At 37.5% G+C, this 18,845-nt stretch overlaps 2 protein-coding genes across 4 annotated transcripts; one reads left to right on the forward strand and one right to left on the reverse strand.

Moving 5' to 3' along the window:
* Nucleotides 1-306: 306 nt before the first annotated feature.
* Nucleotides 307-11,458, forward strand: LOC103984905 (uncharacterized). The gene is made up of 7 exons (XM_009402481.3): nt 307-825; nt 4,079-4,153; nt 4,240-4,786; nt 7,997-8,382; nt 9,798-10,024; nt 10,112-10,256; nt 11,013-11,458. Exons 1-7 carry the CDS (start codon nt 514-516, stop codon nt 11,142-11,144), a joined length of 1,824 nt encoding a protein of 607 aa, XP_009400756.2. The 5' UTR covers nt 307-513; the 3' UTR covers nt 11,145-11,458.
* A 20-nt stretch (nt 11,459-11,478) lies between these two features.
* Nucleotides 11,479-18,636, reverse strand: LOC135639036 (uncharacterized). Of its 3 annotated transcripts, none has more exons than XM_065152752.1 (12): nt 18,295-18,636; nt 17,547-17,728; nt 17,396-17,453; nt 15,434-15,514; nt 15,261-15,350; nt 14,942-15,186; nt 14,780-14,851; nt 13,412-13,528; nt 13,193-13,274; nt 13,040-13,086; nt 11,980-12,061; nt 11,479-11,721 (listed from the first exon to the last, which is right to left on the reverse strand). In XM_065152752.1, exons 2-12 carry the CDS (start codon nt 17,594-17,596, stop codon nt 11,635-11,637), a joined length of 1,011 nt encoding a protein of 336 aa, XP_065008824.1. In that variant the 5' UTR covers nt 17,597-17,728; nt 18,295-18,636; the 3' UTR covers nt 11,479-11,634. The 3 variants fall into 3 exon arrangements, with proteins under 3 accessions (XP_065008824.1, XP_065008822.1, XP_065008823.1); XM_065152750.1 differs by having other exon boundaries at nt 17,547-17,675; nt 18,295-18,623; XM_065152751.1 differs by having other exon boundaries at nt 15,261-15,332; nt 17,547-17,675; nt 18,295-18,620.
* Nucleotides 18,637-18,845: the final 209 nt, after the last annotated feature.

An 18,845-nucleotide genomic window follows, 5' to 3' on the forward strand; every position in this document is an offset into this window, starting at 1 on the left:
AGAGATTTTACAGAAAATACCATAATATAATCTTTGACGAATAATCCTTGAGTCACGATCACATCATCTCCTCGAGAAGATTTTTTTAATATATTTTTCAACTTAAAACATATCGAAACATATCAATTTTAGCAATTTGTTACCCTCATGTAATCCATAAATTTATGAATTTTGATGATCTTGTTTAAGCTCGAGCGAGTATTTACCAATTTATTGTTTCCTGTCCTCCGACACCCATAAAAGACTTCATCGAGTGAAATGGCGGTAAGCCACAAAATTTATACATGCTTTCCCCGTTCCGATAACAAACCTTCACCACCACTCTGTCTGTGTTCACGCACCGCAGGTGACCGTACCTACCCACCCCCCACACCAACCATTTGAGCGTTTACGACGGTTCCGTGACGGTTCTTCCCACGGTTGGGATCAAGAACTCGACTCTCCCGAGGCGGCGACGCTGCGTCCGTTCGCAAGCTCGTGGAAGCGAACCGTATCCCAGAGACAGAGAGAGCCATGTCATCCTCCGCCGTCAGATGGGTGCCGAAACCGAGACGGGAAGAACCCACAGCGACCTCCTCTGCGTCCCAAACCTCGAACCCCACCCCAGATCCCGTCGGCTCCGTCCAAGAATCAAGAATTGCGGTCGGATCCGATCGTGAACATCAGAGAGACGAATCCGGCGATCCATCCGCGATGGGTGCCACGGACGATCTCAAATATCTCGAAGCGGCAATCGGGAGATTGGATGAGCTGAGGATTAGTGGAGAGGAACCCGAGTTATCGGAAGAACAGATACGGGCCAATGACCAGATGCAGGAGGATGAGGTAATTTCTTTGGACTTCTCTTCTTGTCCTAGCTAAAGAATTCGTGACTCGTTGGTTGGATTAAGTTCTTGATAATTTGTGGTCCTTTTCTTGAACAATAATTCCGTGTAGGGACAAGAATGAGATGATCTGACCATTCTTGACATAGTTTAGGATGTGGGTGGGGATCTTATCAAGGAGGACTAATTGCTAGTTTGGGGGGAGAAACTGGCGAAAATCATTACTTGCATGGTTGTATTACCAGTGGCAAGGTGAGATTGATAGCTTTTCACTTTGGTTCCCTTCGCTATTTTAGGCATCTTGAATAGCGACCTCACATTTGTTGTGTACGTTTTAAAGGCATTTTATAACTGTTGGTGGCTGGGTGGGGGGGGCAAAGTTACACAGTAAGAGGTGTCATGTGAAGAGTGGGAAAGGTATGTGTCCATATCTATGGAGTGGAAAGGGCTTTAAGGGCGTTGTTTGGGTCAAATTACCTCACGTTGCTCTGTCACTGCTTGACAAACGTAATGGGATGATCTCCATTTATCGTAACTTTCTTTCGAACTTTCTAGCACCTGCCAATGGCAAGGGGGTTCCTCAAGAAAATCATTTTGTGGTCACCTTCTAAATTTTGTGAAGATTATTTAGATGGCATGTCTATGTGATACTTGTTTATTAATTATAAGAGAAGTAATCTTTGTCAAGTCTCTGGAATTTAGTTTACTACTGGTGAAAACTGTATACAAAATTAGTTCGTATTCAATGTTGGCAAATTAGTGATGTTGTTCTTAAAGCGATTGTTTCACTGATGAAAACTGTCATTCATAGTGGTGAGACTTTGTGTCTTGTGGTCACCAGAAAATAAGAAACTGACACTTCTTTAATCCAATTAGAAATTGTGAGCTTTATTGGACACTAGGGCAGCTGTTGTGGGGGCTTCTATGGGGACACTGAAAGCAAAAAAGGAACCTTTACTTTAATAATTCTCAAGATACCATCATTTTAGTAACTCAGTACAAATTTGAAGAATACATGTCTTTTAAACACCGATATCAAGTGTTAATTTACTGGAACAGGAATCTCACATAAATATTAGTGGCAATAATGGCAGTAAGACCCACCATTTGCCTTGATTAGAGTTGCCTCTGCTAACCAAACATTAGCATTAAGCATGCAGCTTCTAGTATGTGGGTAAGAACATGCTTCTTAAGGGAAACACTTAGCAAGATCAGTGATTGTACTTGACTGGGTCACTAGAAATTGGTTTGAGATTTTTCATGGTCATCATTCTTGCTATATGCGCTGAACAACATCTCCTAAGTATGTAGCTCGATATATTTGGATTTTGAAAATAACAAAAAAGGGTAATATCAAGACTTAGTAGTAATCGACATAGCAATGACTAGCTAGCTCCATGTTACAATGTCATTTGGCCTATGTCACATGATAAATTAGAAAATAATATCAGATTGGATGCCTGTTATGATGGATCCAAATGTATGAAGATCAGGTTTTTTAATTTGTTCGAGTCTAGGAAATCCTATATCATGCATTCCAATCTAGGAGTTATGTTTTTTAATTTGTTTGTCTAGTGATCCTATTATGATGCATTCCAGTCTAGGATGAGTCAAATTTTTAAATTTGTCTGAGGTTAGGAAATTTGTCTGTTGGATGTTGTATTTGTGTAGGTTTACTTCTTTTATCATTATCTAAAAGAATGATAAGATAAGATCTTTAGTTAGTTCAAATTATTTTGAACTAATAGAAAATGGAATAAAGCCTGTCTCATCCAACCTCTGGGTGTTTTGTCCAGATTCTAGTTTTCTTCTTCCAATCCAGTCTTCTACTCCCTTGCCTTTTCACTTTTATTTCATTAAATTAGTTATCTCTTTCACTAGCTTGTTATCTTAGACTTTTAAGATATACTATACCAAATAAGAGTGTGGAATTGCACTGCCACATTCACGTGAAACTTACTGGCCACAGGGTTTTAGTGAATAAGACCTCGGAGGCAAGATAATATTGCAATGCAGCCACCTTACAAGGTCTAGATTAACCTTGTCAAGAATCTGAAGCCATTGCTGTAAAGAACATCCAAGGCCCATAGCTTTTACATCACCTTGGATTTTCCGTCTACCTTGTTCGTTGCAAACACACCACAGAACACTTAGTAGAAGAGCATCGGCCAACAACCTTACACATACACTCTGTCATATGCCTATACATCAATTATTTTTACAAAAACATCATATAACATTAAATAAATTATTGTTCCAGAGATTTATTTTAGAAGTGAGGGCTTCAAGTAGCAATTTTTACACATCTCACGTTGCAGGCCTAGATAAGACCAATGCCTTTCATGCCTCCAGTGAGTTGGCTTTTGGGCTACATTGATTCATTGTGACAACTGGTAATGATGAGAGGCACTTTATTTACTAAAAGACCACAAAAGGGTTATCCACCATTTAACTTGTGATTAAGAGTGTAGTTGCTAGAAGAACTTCCTAGGAGGAAACAGAATGAACAGTAAGTAATGGGAATAGGATTACTACCACAATGCTACATAACGTGCGTGATGATGATTGCTCGTCTGTAGTTTGGACTTTCTACAAAATCATAAGTAACAACCACAAACATATATAAAAGATCAATAGGATATGTAAATCAGATGATAACTCAAGTACTTAAATGAGAAAAAAGAGGAAAGTAAGAAAGGCAAAAAAAAGAATATAATACTAACTTCGACGTGCACCAAATTGAATAGTTTCTTTAAAATTCTTTATGCTCTATGATGTTGATTCTAATGATAACCATCCCTCATTTGTTTTACATGAGCTCTCACTATATTTTACATGTAAATAGTTTCTTCAAAATTCTTTATGCAGTTAAACAGATATTTCCAAAGATGCAGTATTTGAGTTGCTTTTTGGTCTTATATAGCAAAATATTCTTTATCCATGGTTTGCATTATCGGTCCGTATTGGTGTATCGACCAACTATTGGTATGGTACATACCAAGCTGTATCGAGCCTATCGATACACGGTACACTAGGGTGTACCAACATACCACCCGTACCGATCCTCTATTGGACCGGTATGTACCGCTCGTACCGAGCGTTATACTTCAGTACATCAAACCTTGCTTTTATCAAAGAATTGAATAGCATTTGGAAGACGGACATAATCATTCTTGGCATAATGTGTGTTCATGAGAAAAGAAGTTACTTAGGTTAAAATTTGTTTTTAGTCACAGTTGGTCTCTGATATGCAGGTGTTGGCTCTCGAAGCAATTTATGGGGACAATGTTTTGAGCTTTGATAAAAAAGAGGGTTTAAGATTTTTCCAGGTTTGTTTAATTAACACTGATCTTCTTGTGTGCAATTGTATAAACTATAACACTAGGTGGTTGATTACCTGATGTCTTTGGGGTAGGTACGCATGGAGTACGATCTCCCTGACTGCATCAATGTATCTGCAATGCTCCAATCGTCTACCACTAAGGTAAAATCTGGGTCCAGAAGTCTAAATGGGAGGACAAAAAGTGATGATTCTCATGAATTTTTGTACACTTTCAATGTTCAATATTTGCCTCCACTACTGTTGACGTGTTTACTGCCTAAATCATATCCAAGTCATCATCCCCCCTACTTTACCATCACAGTAGATTGGTTGAACTCCGAAAAAATTTCCAGTCTTTGTCATAAGCTGGATGCCATATGGATGGAGCAACCAGGACAAGAAATTACATATCAGTGGGTAGATTGGCTACAAAATTATTCTCTTTCTTACCTTGGGTTTGATAGTGGTGTAATGCTGGATCGATATGACATGCAAGATGTGAAAGATATCCGTGCCGATTTTGGAAATGCCCGACCGGATTTTATCATTTCCTCTATGATCAATTATGATCAGGAGAAATGCCATCAATCTTTTCTTAACAATCTTCATCAGTGTATTATCTGCTTCACCGAATATGCAGGTAAATTAAAGTAGCTCCTTCCCTTGAATGTTATGATTTTTTTTAACATCCAAAATGTATGCTTGTTTAGTAGTTTATATCCCATATATGAATTTAAATCCTTAAAAGTCCTATATGCTAGTTAATGCAGTTAGTTTAGTATTATTCTGTTCAATGTGATTCTTGCGAGTGCATCTCCTAGTATTTCAGTTGTTCTACACATTCTTGGCTGTGCAAATTTTGGTCAATATAATAATTGCCTTATAGCTTTTCAATTGATAACCAAAAGATAAATGCATACTATTTCAAAATAGTCGTATAAGCTTCTTTTCTCACCCTCTCTTATGGGAACCTCCTAGACTCGTTGATTCAAAATTACAAATCTTTGAGCCCTGTCATGATTCATGCTGTACCAAAATTTTGCATTTGGTAAGATCTCAATTTTCATTTGAAGTCCCAATTGCTAATCAGTCTCTTCTATTTATCATGTTGAGGACTTAATATATCACGATTCGACCTGATGAGATAACTGATCCATTAACTTGAGTTTAGACCTTCTTGATATAGAACTCAATCACAGCCATCTATTCAAAAGATCGTGATGCTGCTCCTAGGTACGTTTCATTCCTATCTCACTTTATGGTAACCTATGGATGCCATTTTGTTTTTTAATTATTCAGCACTCATTTGTATTCTAATAGCTATGCTATATTTCATCCCTTACAATTGCTATATTGAACCACCATTAGTCCCTTATATTTCATCTAAGTTAATAAACTATCACGCAGAGGGTTTGAAATGTGTAAATAACTTCTCTACCTCTAAGGTTAAGGCTGCATATATTAACCCTCGCAAGACCATGTATTGGTGGGAGCTATCATGAACTGGGCTGTCCTTTAATGCTTGGCAGGGGAACTTGAATTGATAAATGTCCTCGCCTCCTCGATATATATAGCATAATAAGGATGGCTTCTGACAGGAAGCTGCCTATGATAATAGCTTAGTAACAATACAGAACCAACCTCAAACATATCTTAAACTTCTCAAAAGAGTTAGATGCACTATTTCCTATGAGATAACAAACAAGGATGTGAGAGATCGACCAGAAAAGCTTTAAATGCTCTTCTTCTTGTGCATCTGTGTATCTACTTGTGATTAATATCCATAAATAAGCTCCATGCAGCTCAAAACTAAGGTAGTCTTGTAAACGATTTGCCAGAGTGAATACTAGAGTGATAAGATCCTGTCATGCTTGGAGAAAAGCCTATCCACTATACATCTCTGTTTACTGCAAGATTGAAAGCTTGACTTGCCAAGCCTTTCAGTGTCTTTCTCATTATATTTACATATTATTCATATCAGTCTGATTCCTCTCGTACGAATTAGATGGTTAGGAATGTCCACTTCATTAGAAGTTAGCCAACAGAACAGATTGCCCGCCAAGCTTCAGTAACAAATGACTGCTTGTAGAATTAGTTCATCATTTATATAGTCAGAATAGTACTACATTTCCTATTACAGAGAAGAGAAGACATGGTAAACTGAATTCCAAGTTAGTTTTGATAATATTACTCAAAAGATCCAGTGACTCCAAGATGTATCCTTAAACCAGTCAATTAGACTCTTAGGTACTGTTTTTTTTTAATTGCTTACTCATGTACCTATGCACAAACTTTGTCAATGGGCTTTCTCAATTTGTTTTTACCTTCTAATATCTAGTGTTCAGTTTTTCGGCATAGTTTCTTCTTACCACATGATATTTCATCACTGCTGACACGTACTATTTTAATTGTACTTATCCCACTAATCAATAGAAAGATACTGTTACATAATAGATTTGGTTTGATTTAAGGGGATCTAGAAGCTTCCCATGTGAACTATCAACTAGGATTACAATCAACTTCTTTATTAATGCAAAAAGGGAAAGAGCAATAGTTTAGTATGGCTTAGAGACCTACAGTGAGTCATACATAGAAGGATACTCGTATTCTGTATTAATCATATTAGGATTCCAATGTAGTCTAGGATATCTTATTACATGAAAAACACATTAAAAATAATCCAATTATTTTTATACTGCAGTATCCAGCACTTTGCAAGAGTTCCTGCATTGCTACAAGAACTGCTTTACTTTCCTTTATATTGTGATCCTGTTGCTTCTTGGGTTCACAGTCATGTCCTAATTGACTTAGAATTAATGTCCTATAGTGCCTTGTCTTTTTTGGATCCTTCCTAATCAGTTTAGGAGTCTTCCGATTCTTCCCTATTGATGTCCACAAGTTACCTCCATTTGGACATAAGACGCCTTTGTCTCTTAACACATCAGTCTTCTCCTAAATTTTAGTCGGTTATCATCTTTAACCTTACCATGGCAGAATTTTATAATAATTTCCTGCGATGCAGGACAGTATTTGTTGTTGTCACTTGTCAGAGTAAGTTTGCTTCTTTACGGTCTAGGCGACTAAGGTTCAAATTGCATAGACAAGCTCCTTGCTTGCAAGGGAAATACTACATATATTAACCCTCCTCATACTCTACATTGGTGGAAGTTCTGCCTTGTGCAACGGATCAAACACTTTTTTTTCTATTACAAAAATAGGCTTGAAAAACTTGATAATGAAGAATTTGTTTTATTGATGATTTACCTACCATTTACTTTGAAGCAAAATTCCAATGTGAACAAGCATATTTACCTAATGACCAGATTTTTCCTAGGTACTTAAGAGTGAATGAACTACTTGAGTTCTAGGTCATTGCATTCTCATCTAGACCATCAAGAATCTTAATGTTTCGTAGAAACACCTCCTATTTGTCGGCCATGATACCAACCACTATTACAATTTAGCATTTTAACTTCACACACAAAAGATACATCATTTATAGGTGTGATAATGGCTTGTGATGCTTTTTCTCTCTTTAAATGGTAATTTTTTTATCGAATTTGTTTTAGTTAGAAATACCTATAGTCATATGTCTAGAACATGCCATAATGCCTCAGTTATTTAAGGTTAGCTACATGGATATTTTATCATCATTAAGTTATGTAAAAATACTATCCTTAGTTCAGTTATGAATACTTAAATCTTTATTTTTATGCATATATCTTATTATGTATAAATACTTTTTGTTTTGCATTCTTCTTAAAGATATCATCAATCAAAATGTTTTTGGTACTATCAAGATTTTTCTCGCATTAAATACCCTTTTATGATCTTTTACATGCTTCATTAGGTACAAGTTTTATCAAACTTCCTTGTCAACATTTCTTTTGCTGGAAATGTTTGGAAACCTACTCCAATATGCATGTGATGGAGGGCACTGTAACCAAGTTGCTGTGTCCTACTGATAGATGTGGTGGTTTTGTTCCACCTGGCTTACTGAAACGACTACTTGGAAGTGAAGCCTATAAACGATGGGAATCATTAGTGTTGCAGAAGACATTGGACTCAATGACTGATGTAGCCTACTGTCCTAGATGTGAAACGGCATGCTTGGAAGATGAGGAGCATCATGCTCAGTGTTCAAAATGTTTCTTCAGCTTTTGCTCCCTTTGCAGAGAACGTCGTCATGTAGGAGTGGAGTGTATGACACTGGAAGTAAAGCTACAAATTTTGCAGGTACCAAATGCAGCAGGCTATTATTTGATTTTGCTGTATTACTAGATAAATTCACGTGTGATCTAAGTTGTATCATGTTACATGTCCAAAATGGTTGAAAGCCAGTACAGAAACCTTTACCAAAAATCTTTCATAGAAATATTCATCTGGAGGATTTTTAGGTTCCTGTGGAGGTCGATTCCTGGACATATGCCTACTCTAAAGTTAAACTATTGCAACAAGAAATCTATGCAAGACATTTAGCAGCCATAATTCTCGCAATTTTTTCTTTTTTCTAATAGGAAGTTAATTTGCAATATGGTGTAAGGTTGCACTTTTGCGATCTAGGAGATATGGTTTTGAGTCATGGAAATAACCTAGGAGGGGTAAGGTTGCGTATATTGATGCTTACCGAACCCCATGTTGGCAGGGGTCTTGTTCACCTAGACTAAAAAAGTTCCTGTCCAATTGGTATGACATGAAATCGCAGACAAATTGGGGTTTAAGATTATTCACTGTCTGAGTTGCAGCAAAGGAAAATCTGTATGGAAAATCGACTATGGTATATGTTCTCTTCAGACAACAATAAGGTTTCCACTCTCTACAGGTTGCCAATCCTTCAACAAGATATGCAGCCCATGTTATTATCATGGCTTCCCAATAGTCACACATTAAGAAATAAGAAAGTGAAGGGCTTATATATGACCTGTTCGATCTCTTACTGATGACCTGAAATTAAAATTTTCACATACAAGTTCTTAGACTGTTGGTAGGTTTATCAGGTCACAGTAAAGAGCATTGGGGCAATCATTGGCACCCCACATGGATTACCTATACAAATGTGTTGTGCCATATGGGAACATCTGGGATTCTTGAGGGAAATATCTGACATCTAATGATGACATCACATCATTAGATCCACACAGGAAGTTGTGCTAGTAAGTTATGAGGGTTATTGTTGGAGAAAATGATAATGGATTGCACTTGATATGGCTCTCAGGTTCCTGTGACTCAAGATTCTTGCCAACTGAGTCACGGGTTCATTTATCATCTGAAATAAGTTGGAGCGTGAGATATTGTTTTTTCTTCTACTTTGGTGGTGTAAAAAGAGGTTTGTGTGCACCATACAGGTAGGTACCTGAATTTATCTGAAAGAGAGGCCAGCATTCAACGTGTAGAATTTACTTGGTTTTGGTTTCGGTTTTTAGAATGGTTATTTTCCTAAAGAAGACCAACTCAGACCATTCATGGGTATTTTCTTATCCACAATAGAAAGTTGGGTTTTTGCTATATTGACTCTGAAATTTTCTTATTTTGTGTGATGATAAATTTTCGGCAATCCCAATATAAAAATGTGTTGACTCTAGTTAAAAACTCATTTCTTCAATGATATATTTTTTTCTATAATGAGATTGTTTGGCATGTTTTTGTTCCAGGCACGCCAGAATTCATCTAATCTTTCACGAAACCAGTTACACATGGAGCGTGAGATGATAAATGAGATCCTCAGTGTCAAGGAAGCCCTTCGTGATGCTAAGCAATGTCCGTCTTGCAAGATGGCAATCTCAAGGACTGAAGGATGTAACAAGATGGTGTGCCAGAACTGTGGGCAGTATTTCTGCTACCGCTGTAACAAGGCTATTGATGGTTATGACCATTTCAGGTGACTTAATTGTCGTAAATTAGGATGACTTACATGGTTATGCTTTGTGGTCAGTTCGAAACAGTGACAAAGTTGTTAATATTGTAGGGAAGGGTGTGAACTGTTCCCCCGTGAAGAGATTGAACGCTGGGAAATTCAGATGAATCCAAGGCAGGTGGTTGGCCAGATACGAGCTGAATTATATCCAAATGTTGGTCATCCATGTCCTACTTGTCGTCAAGTAAATCCAAAGGTGAGCCTAAGATTCAAGAGGGGGACATCTTGACTCTCTCCAAAGCAAGCAATCCTATTAAATACCTCTAACGTAGCAATGGTTTTTTTTTTTTGTCTGTCCAGCTTTTCGCTGTGATGTAGCTTTTTACTTGGAGATAAATCCATGATGTGCATGAAAAATATAATCATACTGCATGTGAGAAAATTAGTGATATAGTTTTTCACATCAGAGTTATTGTTTTGTTTTAACTTTTGATGCATTTTAAAACTTAAAAAACTGTCATATTGATTAATGCGGTTGAGCATATTCTTCCTGTTTTTGCATTCATTGGTAGTCATGTAATTTGTACATTTGTAGAACAAGAAACTTGATTGCCGCATGTAAATAATCCACCTACATGTTTCAGCTCCTGCTTCAAGACAGCTGTTGCTACGACGTCAGATGGGTTTCTGATGGCAGCTTTTTACACACGTTTATTACATTTACACCATCATTTGTTGCTTAATCACCATGTCTAGGATCATGTTGTATCAATATGTGGTATAACCATCATGGTATCGTTGCTCTCATGCAGAACTCTCTACTCATTTTTATAAAATCACATGATCGAAGTTGCTCATTTTAGTTTAAACTAAGAAATTCTGCAATACGACCTCTGCATATTAATATTGGACTATTTCTTTTGAAGTCACCTTTTCTCTTAATTCGGTATTTCATATTTTAACAAATCAACTGGTGATGATTTTTTTTTCTTGTCTATGAACAAATAAACAGGTTGGTAATAACAATCACATCTTCTGCTGGGCTTGCCAAAAACACTACTGTGCAATGTGCCGGAAAACTGTGAGGAAAAGTTCCGAGCATTTTGGACCTAATCGATGCAAGCAACACACCTTGGATCCCTGATCTTGGTTGGTCCTTTTTGGACAAAGATCATGAGCATTTTTCAACCAAAGGCATCTGAAAATAACTACAGATTAAAGAAAATCTCATTAGTTTTTCAGTGTATTGAAAATGAGTTGTTCGTTAAAATAATGGTGTCGTTAAAATACTACAGAATACTACAGGACTGGTGGTTTGCCAATGGTTGTGATCTCACTCAGCGGACTGTTTAAATTTTGTGCCTTGTGTGTCTATGTAGGCTGACGTATCCACTGCTGTGTGTCTATGAGCAAGTTGCATTCTACAGTAATAAAGTTATTCCATAGCTGTTTTAATGACATCAATAATTTTAGAGGTATTTTGTTCGACACATATGCACAATTGCTTCATTAAAATTTTAAGATAAATAAAGAAAACAAATTAAAGCAAAGAACCATATTGCCATTCTGACTCAAAAACAAAACCAAAAAACATTGGCCATTTCGATAGTAGCCAACTATATACTGTACAAGGACTATAATAAATTAACCAAACTCATAAAGCGATGATTCAATACTGCTTCAGCAATTGGACGTTGACGGTAATCGGGATTAAGCATCGCCTGTCACAAAACAAAGAAAATGTTACAATAAGCATTTAGCTCAGTAGCTTAATCTACAGTGTTACAACGAGTGAAAAAAGGCACTCAAAATACAAAAGTCTTTTTGGCATTACGTGGTTAACTGATTCATTTAAAATATAGAACAACATGACCAATATGCATAAACCACACAAGATATTTTTTAAAAAACATAGCATGTATAAGAATACTAACATACACAAAAAGGCCGTATAGAATCAATAATAAGCAAAACCTGACCTGAAGCAACTCCCAGCCAGCGCCATCACCTAGATCTAGAAACTTGACAGCTTCCAATAAACGGTCATCCGCTAAACAATATCTACAGAAGCATATGGAGTCAGTTGAATGTATCATGCCATCAACTCTAAAAACATGTTCGGAGGAATATTATTTGCAGTAGATTGAAGCCTAACTATTTAAAACACAAAAAATTCACAAAATATGCCGTATATGCTATCTTATATAACTGTTCAAGCACCTGCTATCTTGTAGGAGCAGAAATAATGGCACCAGCACAGTAGCAGCAAGCACCTACTACATTCAGGACAAGCTGCTGATACATCCAAACAACCAAGGACTGTATCGTTAGTCAAAGACCATCGAACACCATTCCTAGCGTTTCTAACGCTGTCCTCTGATGTCTTCCTCCTGTGACCATTATCATGAATTGATTCACCTCTCTTGGTGCACTACATCTCCTTTGGACATGTCCAATTCATTCATTGCTATTCCTCGTAGTTCTACCTCAAATCTAACCGCTGATTGGTGTTGTTGGTCACAAACAAAAAAATTTAGACCTTGATTATAACCAACCTCTAATGGTGTCACCATAAAAATCAACAATAATTGACAATAGACATTGATCCACACAAAGTCTTGTACGTTGATCCGTATTGATCCAACCGCTGATCGGCGTTGTCCCTAAACCAAAAACTTTAGACCTTAATTCTAACCAACCTCTAATGGTGTCACCATCAAAATTGACAATACGTGCAGATTTCTACATCAGATAAAATAAAATTACGAGGAATCACATGGAACATTTTGCTGAAAAATAAATAACCAAACATGATTAATGGTAGTTTGACTTAAAGGAAACATACAAAACCCAAAATTATGTTGATAAAGGAACATAATTCTGAACATGAAGCATCTTTTTAGTATTATTCTTATGAATGTCACAGTAATACCAATCACATATTATCTCTCAGATGATTTGAAATAAATATTAGCTGGCTCTATAAGAACAACATAAGCAGAAGTACAATTTGCAAAAACTATAAGTTCAATTTCTTACTCTCTTACAGCTTGAAGGTCAAGCTGAAATGTATTTTCAAAAAGCCTCTGCAAGTTAACAGAACAAATGATTAGACTTTATATGTTGCAAAAGGACAAAAGAACAAAAACTAGCAAGTCAAGGTGCATTCTACAATAATAAATTCCGACTTACTTGCAAGGAAATGCTATCGATAATGCCCGCCTCACAAAATGGAATAAACGCTAAGTACGCAAAAAAAAGTCCAGCTTCATAACTGTTTTAACGACATCAATAATTTTAGAGGTAATTTGCTCGACACATATGCACAATTGCTTCATTAAAATTTTAAGATAAATAAAGAAAACAAATTAAAGCAAAGAACCATATTGCCATAAGCTTTGCAAAACCTACATGTCATCAGCTATTCCATAAGCTCGTTTCTCCAAAGGAGTAAAAGCCCCAGCTGCCGATGCCCGTCGCCATAGTCCTTCTGATAGTGTACTCTGAGCTGCTCCTAATGATGAATACCTGCCAAATATTTTAAGTCAATCACAGATATTCATTTATAAGAGAATCTAAAGCACCACATAACAGAACCACAAACTTACAGCAAAGAACTGCGCATAGGATTAATGTAAATATGTGTAGTAGCATTGTAAGCTAATTTTGATTGTTTAAGCTCTTAAAGTATTAACAGGTACTAAAATTGTCAGAAAATGTCAGTATGCATTCTGGGCTGGCCAGGCTAAGCCAGTAATGTCCCCACTAGAAATACAGTCCACCTAGGGATTGAGCTTATTTTAGAGCCCAAGCCAGAAATGTCCTCAGATTCAGAGGCCTAGCATCCTAGTGAATTTTCTGTGGGTCGTCCTGCTCTAGCATGCCTAGGCCTTTTCTTATGAATATACAAATTACACTAAAATGTGCAAAATTTTAACATCATCTCATGAAGAAAAAGAAAAATTAGAATACCAAAACATCTTATCATTGAATTATACAATAAACTATTATTGTACTAAGAAAATAATTATATGTAAATTGTAAAAGATATCTGGAATAGGCTGCAATTCTAATACTAATCCTGTGTTCACCTAAGTTCACAGCCAAACAACTAATTGAAGTTTCTACTGAACATGGTTCGACTGTGCATATAAAAGAGTAAGGGCTTGAGCATGCAAGCATGTGAGACCGGAAGGCAGTTCTGCTTGCGACTTGTGAGAACCTATAGCAGGTTTTTGCCAGATACTCAACTTTCTTGTGATAGCCAGGTAGGTAATGGTAAGCACTAGAATGCAAAAGTATCACAAGCATAAAAAGCTGATGGCTCCCAAGCTAGTGCAGATACTTGGGACATTTGATATATAGGCACAGCACTGCTATATACAGTCAACATTAACTCAGATGCTGCTTGAATAGATTAGATTCTGAATAGCAATTGGGATGCTCATTTGGGAAATACTCATTGCGAGCCGGTTTTTGATAGCACTGACTCGAGTATTCTGCATTCATGTGATTTGGGTGAAGAATCTAAATTTGAATCAAATTGAATAATATCATAACAATGCCTATCACTCACCAATGAAGAATAGCACAATTACTTAAAAGAAATTGTCAATGAATTATCAAACAGGTTCTGTCTTTATGCACAGCTAGATACATATTTGATAGACAATTTTGACAACTTTGTGAAAGTGCATTTTTGATCAAACAAAAACACAACACAAATTTAAACAATCCTTTTACAGGAAAAGGAATGGAAAAAAATGAATCTTAGCTTACCCAATATCAACTGAAAAGGATAAGTCACGGAGTTTCGGCACCAAATAAGAGGCATCTTTCTCCACCATTGTGCTGCCAAGATAACATACAAATTCACCCTATTGGATAAAAACGTTCAACAAGCATTGGGAAGAAAAATACTTCCTATATATTTATGTATACTTTAGAACAACTGAAGAGGGGCCAAGACTCTGGTGTAATCTGTCATGATCATGCATGTAGGCCAGACCATTCATAGCCCCATTAAGCAGTTTAATAACATAAATTCTTCTTCGCTTCATTTTTTGTTCCTTAGTAAAAGGGTTCCAGAAATTTTCTCCTTTAGCAGTATCCTTTGAATTTGCTTCACTCACAGATTTGCCATAGTCAGCAGCACTATATTTCCCATCATTCCTACAAGCAAGCCACTGCAAAGAAAACTTTGTTAGCAATTACAAAGTTGCTATGGATACAAAAGGCATGGCAATTCTTAGTAACAAACCTGCTCCCCCATTTTCGTCTCAAAACCACCTAACAAAAACTGAAGATTTGGACATAGTTTTTCTGAATCACTCTGCAAGTCACAGCGCAACTTCATAAATTAGAAGACAATACTTTTACAGTGAAAGTAAAAAAATACCTTCAAGATCTTAAGTGGCAACAAGTTGTCCTTACTTGAAGGAAAACATGGGTACCTAGCTCATTGGCAGCCATCATATCTGCTTCGACACCACCAGCTCGTCGTCCAGGATATACCTCAATGAATATAAGCTAGCTCTTAGAGAAAAAGAAAGTTGTGATCTATGAATTTCATTCTGATGTGCAGGATAAAAATTAGCTGCTTTGACAGCCGAAACAGAAGAACCAATTGATTACACCCTGACAAACCAAATTCAGAGTGGTCAACCATTATATTCACCTTGCTCATCACCCTATGGTTCTAGTTAATTCTGGGTATACAAATAAGAACCAATAGTTCTTTTTAGGTCACTGTTTTTGTCCATGTCCAAGACTGTACCCACGATGTACAAGTGATACTAGGAGGGGAAGAACTGCTAAGTATTCTAGCAGTTAACAATAATGGGCACTTAAATCTTTATCAATGGTAAAATAGCTCATTCTGTGCAGTCAGATGGCAATGGGATGGAGAAGAAACACATTCATGAAGCTTGTATGTGATGACTAAATAGAAATAAGAGGTAGAGGAGTGGCAAAAGAAAGAAAGAACTGTTAGTCATTGTCAATTAATAATAGCAGCTCTAACAAATGTTTGATGCAACTACAGAACGTGCATAATAAAACTATGAACAGTATCATCAGATGAAATCTTCAATTTATAGATGTAGCATATCTTATTTGCTTTTTAAAATCGAGTCACACAATTCCTTGGAGTAATAAACAAATATGATCTCTTTGAGTATGCATTCGTGTAAGCGATCCATCCAGACTATGCATCCAACAAACCTAAATGCTTGTATCAGATTTAAAGAAAAAAATCATGCTAGACCTCTTTACAGATTATCCCCTGTAGTTAGACCTCTTTAACATCCCGGTCTCTAAACTTTAAAAATTTATATTGAAACCCCTATGGTTATGAAAGTGAAATATTTAACTTTATTTGTCCTAACACCATCGGTTTTACTGATGGAAGATATAACACGTAACAGGACGTGCAGAAATGACACGAAAATGATGGGTTAAAAGGTAATTTCAATGTTCCAATTAGGTTTTTTTTCTTCTTAATCGACTATTATGGTGGTGGCGGACGATGACGACACTGGGGCCGTGGGTGGCTTTTGTGGTTGTGGTCAGCGAGAACGATGCAGGGATGTCCTTAAAGACGAGCAGGTTGGAGTCCTGAAGGTAGAGTTGAGGGACAATGACACTCAACATTTGCGTCGGCACCACTTGGCATCTGCGTCGACATCAATGCAGATGCAGACCGGTGCCAATGCAGATGCAAAGCATTGGCATATGTGTCGTCCTCTCCCTTTGTCTCACCTCTCACCGTCGCTCTCCCTCTTCTTCCGCCAACCACTACGTCGATCTCGTTGACCACAAACACAACAGTCACCCGCAGCCCCAACGACGCCATCGTCCGCCACCATCACAATAATCAATTAAGAAGAAAGAAAATATAACTGGGACACTGAAATTATTTTTTAACCCATCGTTTTTGTGTCATTTCTACACGTGCTGTCATGTGCTATATGTTCCATCGATAAAACCGACGGGGTTAGGATAAATGGGTTAAATATTTCACTTTCATAACTATAGGGGTTCCAATGTAAATTTTTTAAGTCTAAGGACCGGAATGCTAAAGAGGTCTAACCTTAGGGGATAATCGGTAATTAGCCCTGATCAAACACTTAGACAAAGTTAACAATATGCCATGATAGCAATTTTGCTAGTTCTGTGTCAAAGTAGATGCTAAGTTTGCTATATAACTTTCTGATTAGACATAGCCATCACATTATGATAGGACACGCATAATTCAAAGCTAACATGAAATCTCAATACCAAGACAAGGAAATTTACACATGAAGAATAATGAAGAAGAAGAATTGCACAGGAAAAGTAGAAGAGCAGATGAACCATTTTCCTTACTTATTGCAAGTCATCCTAGTAGATGAATACCTTGAAAATGACTCGGGTTCCCTTCAATGGACCTTGGATTACTCTTCCCTCGTAAAGCCTGAAAAAGACTGCAGTGATGATAACATTACTATGTCAGTGAACAAAAAGCAAATAGGACAATGAGCAAATTGGCTGAAGCTACCAAAAGCACCTGATCTTCACTCGGCCCTCGCCAACGTCTTGGACTCTCAGACGTTCCATGTCTTCCGAAGAATATCCAGGAGAGAATTCATCAAACACATTAGCATTAGAAAACCCTCCTGATTGAAATGATGAATAGCTGTTCGAAAAAGCCAACCCAAATGTGTTAGAGATCCCTCGTAGTTGCTTCAACTGCAAGATGACATTTAATAAACACCAAGATCCACAAGGGAGGGAGAAACTACTAAACCCATATACCAAGGTAGGAAACCCTACAAACCCTAAGGAACTAAATAACCAAAACACACATGAAGGAAATCCAAGATTCAAGCCGGACCTCATCAGAAGAATGTGCCTCTACAGATTCTCAAAAACTACATGATCAGAATCCCAAAACCCGAGTCGAATTCTATCAGAAGAACATGCATCAATAGATTCTTCAGTAACATGATCAGAAACCCAAGATCAGAGTCGAATACTTTCGGAAGAATATGCACCTATAGATTCTTCAGTAACATGATCAGAATCACAAGACCCGAGTCGAATCCTGATCGAACCCAACCAGAAGAACAAGCATCTGAAGATTATCCAAAAAATACATGATCAGAATCCAAGATTCGGGCGAACCGGACATGCATCTACAGATTCTCCAAGAAAAAGTACATGATCGGAACCCAATATTCTCCTGAAACCGCGAAGCGATCCAAGAAACAGAGGCGAAGGCAAGAACGCGTAAGAAAGAGAAGAGGGGGAGGGACCTGGTGATGTTCATGAAGCCGTAGCTCCCGACGAACCTCCCGACCTCGAACGCGTCCGGCTCTGTGATCAGGTCGGCTCTGATGGAAGGAATCCTCGTCCTCCGGTCGCTGTGAATCTTTCCGATCGAGCAACTTCTTGAAGCCGATCGAACGAGGCCGTCGAAGGGCTTCGTCGCGATCCTTGCGACGGAGGAAGATGAAATCGGCATGGCCATTCTCTCTCTCTCTCTCCTGCTTCTATGGCGGAAGGCAGGCGACAAAAGGAGCGGATAAGTGGAAGGATAGACGTGGGTGGTGAATGGACTGAGAGGGGGAGCGCGCGAGGGCAATATAATAGCTTAAAATTAAGATGTTGGCAACCGCTTCGTATTGTCGACCCCTATAAAAATAATAATATATAATTTTATTATTTATAATCTCTCCATTACTAATTATTTTTTTATTCTCATAAGTTTGGTTCTATATATCAAAAAAACATATTTGATATTTTAGGGTTTTTCTGCTCAGTACTTGAAGAAGCTGAGAAACGGCCGGCGTGCCTGAGAGGAGAA

Source organism: Musa acuminata, chromosome BXJ3-5 (assembly GCF_036884655.1).
Source record: "Musa acuminata AAA Group cultivar baxijiao chromosome BXJ3-5, Cavendish_Baxijiao_AAA, whole genome shotgun sequence".
Lineage (NCBI taxonomy): Eukaryota > Viridiplantae > Streptophyta > Magnoliopsida > Zingiberales > Musaceae > Musa > Musa acuminata.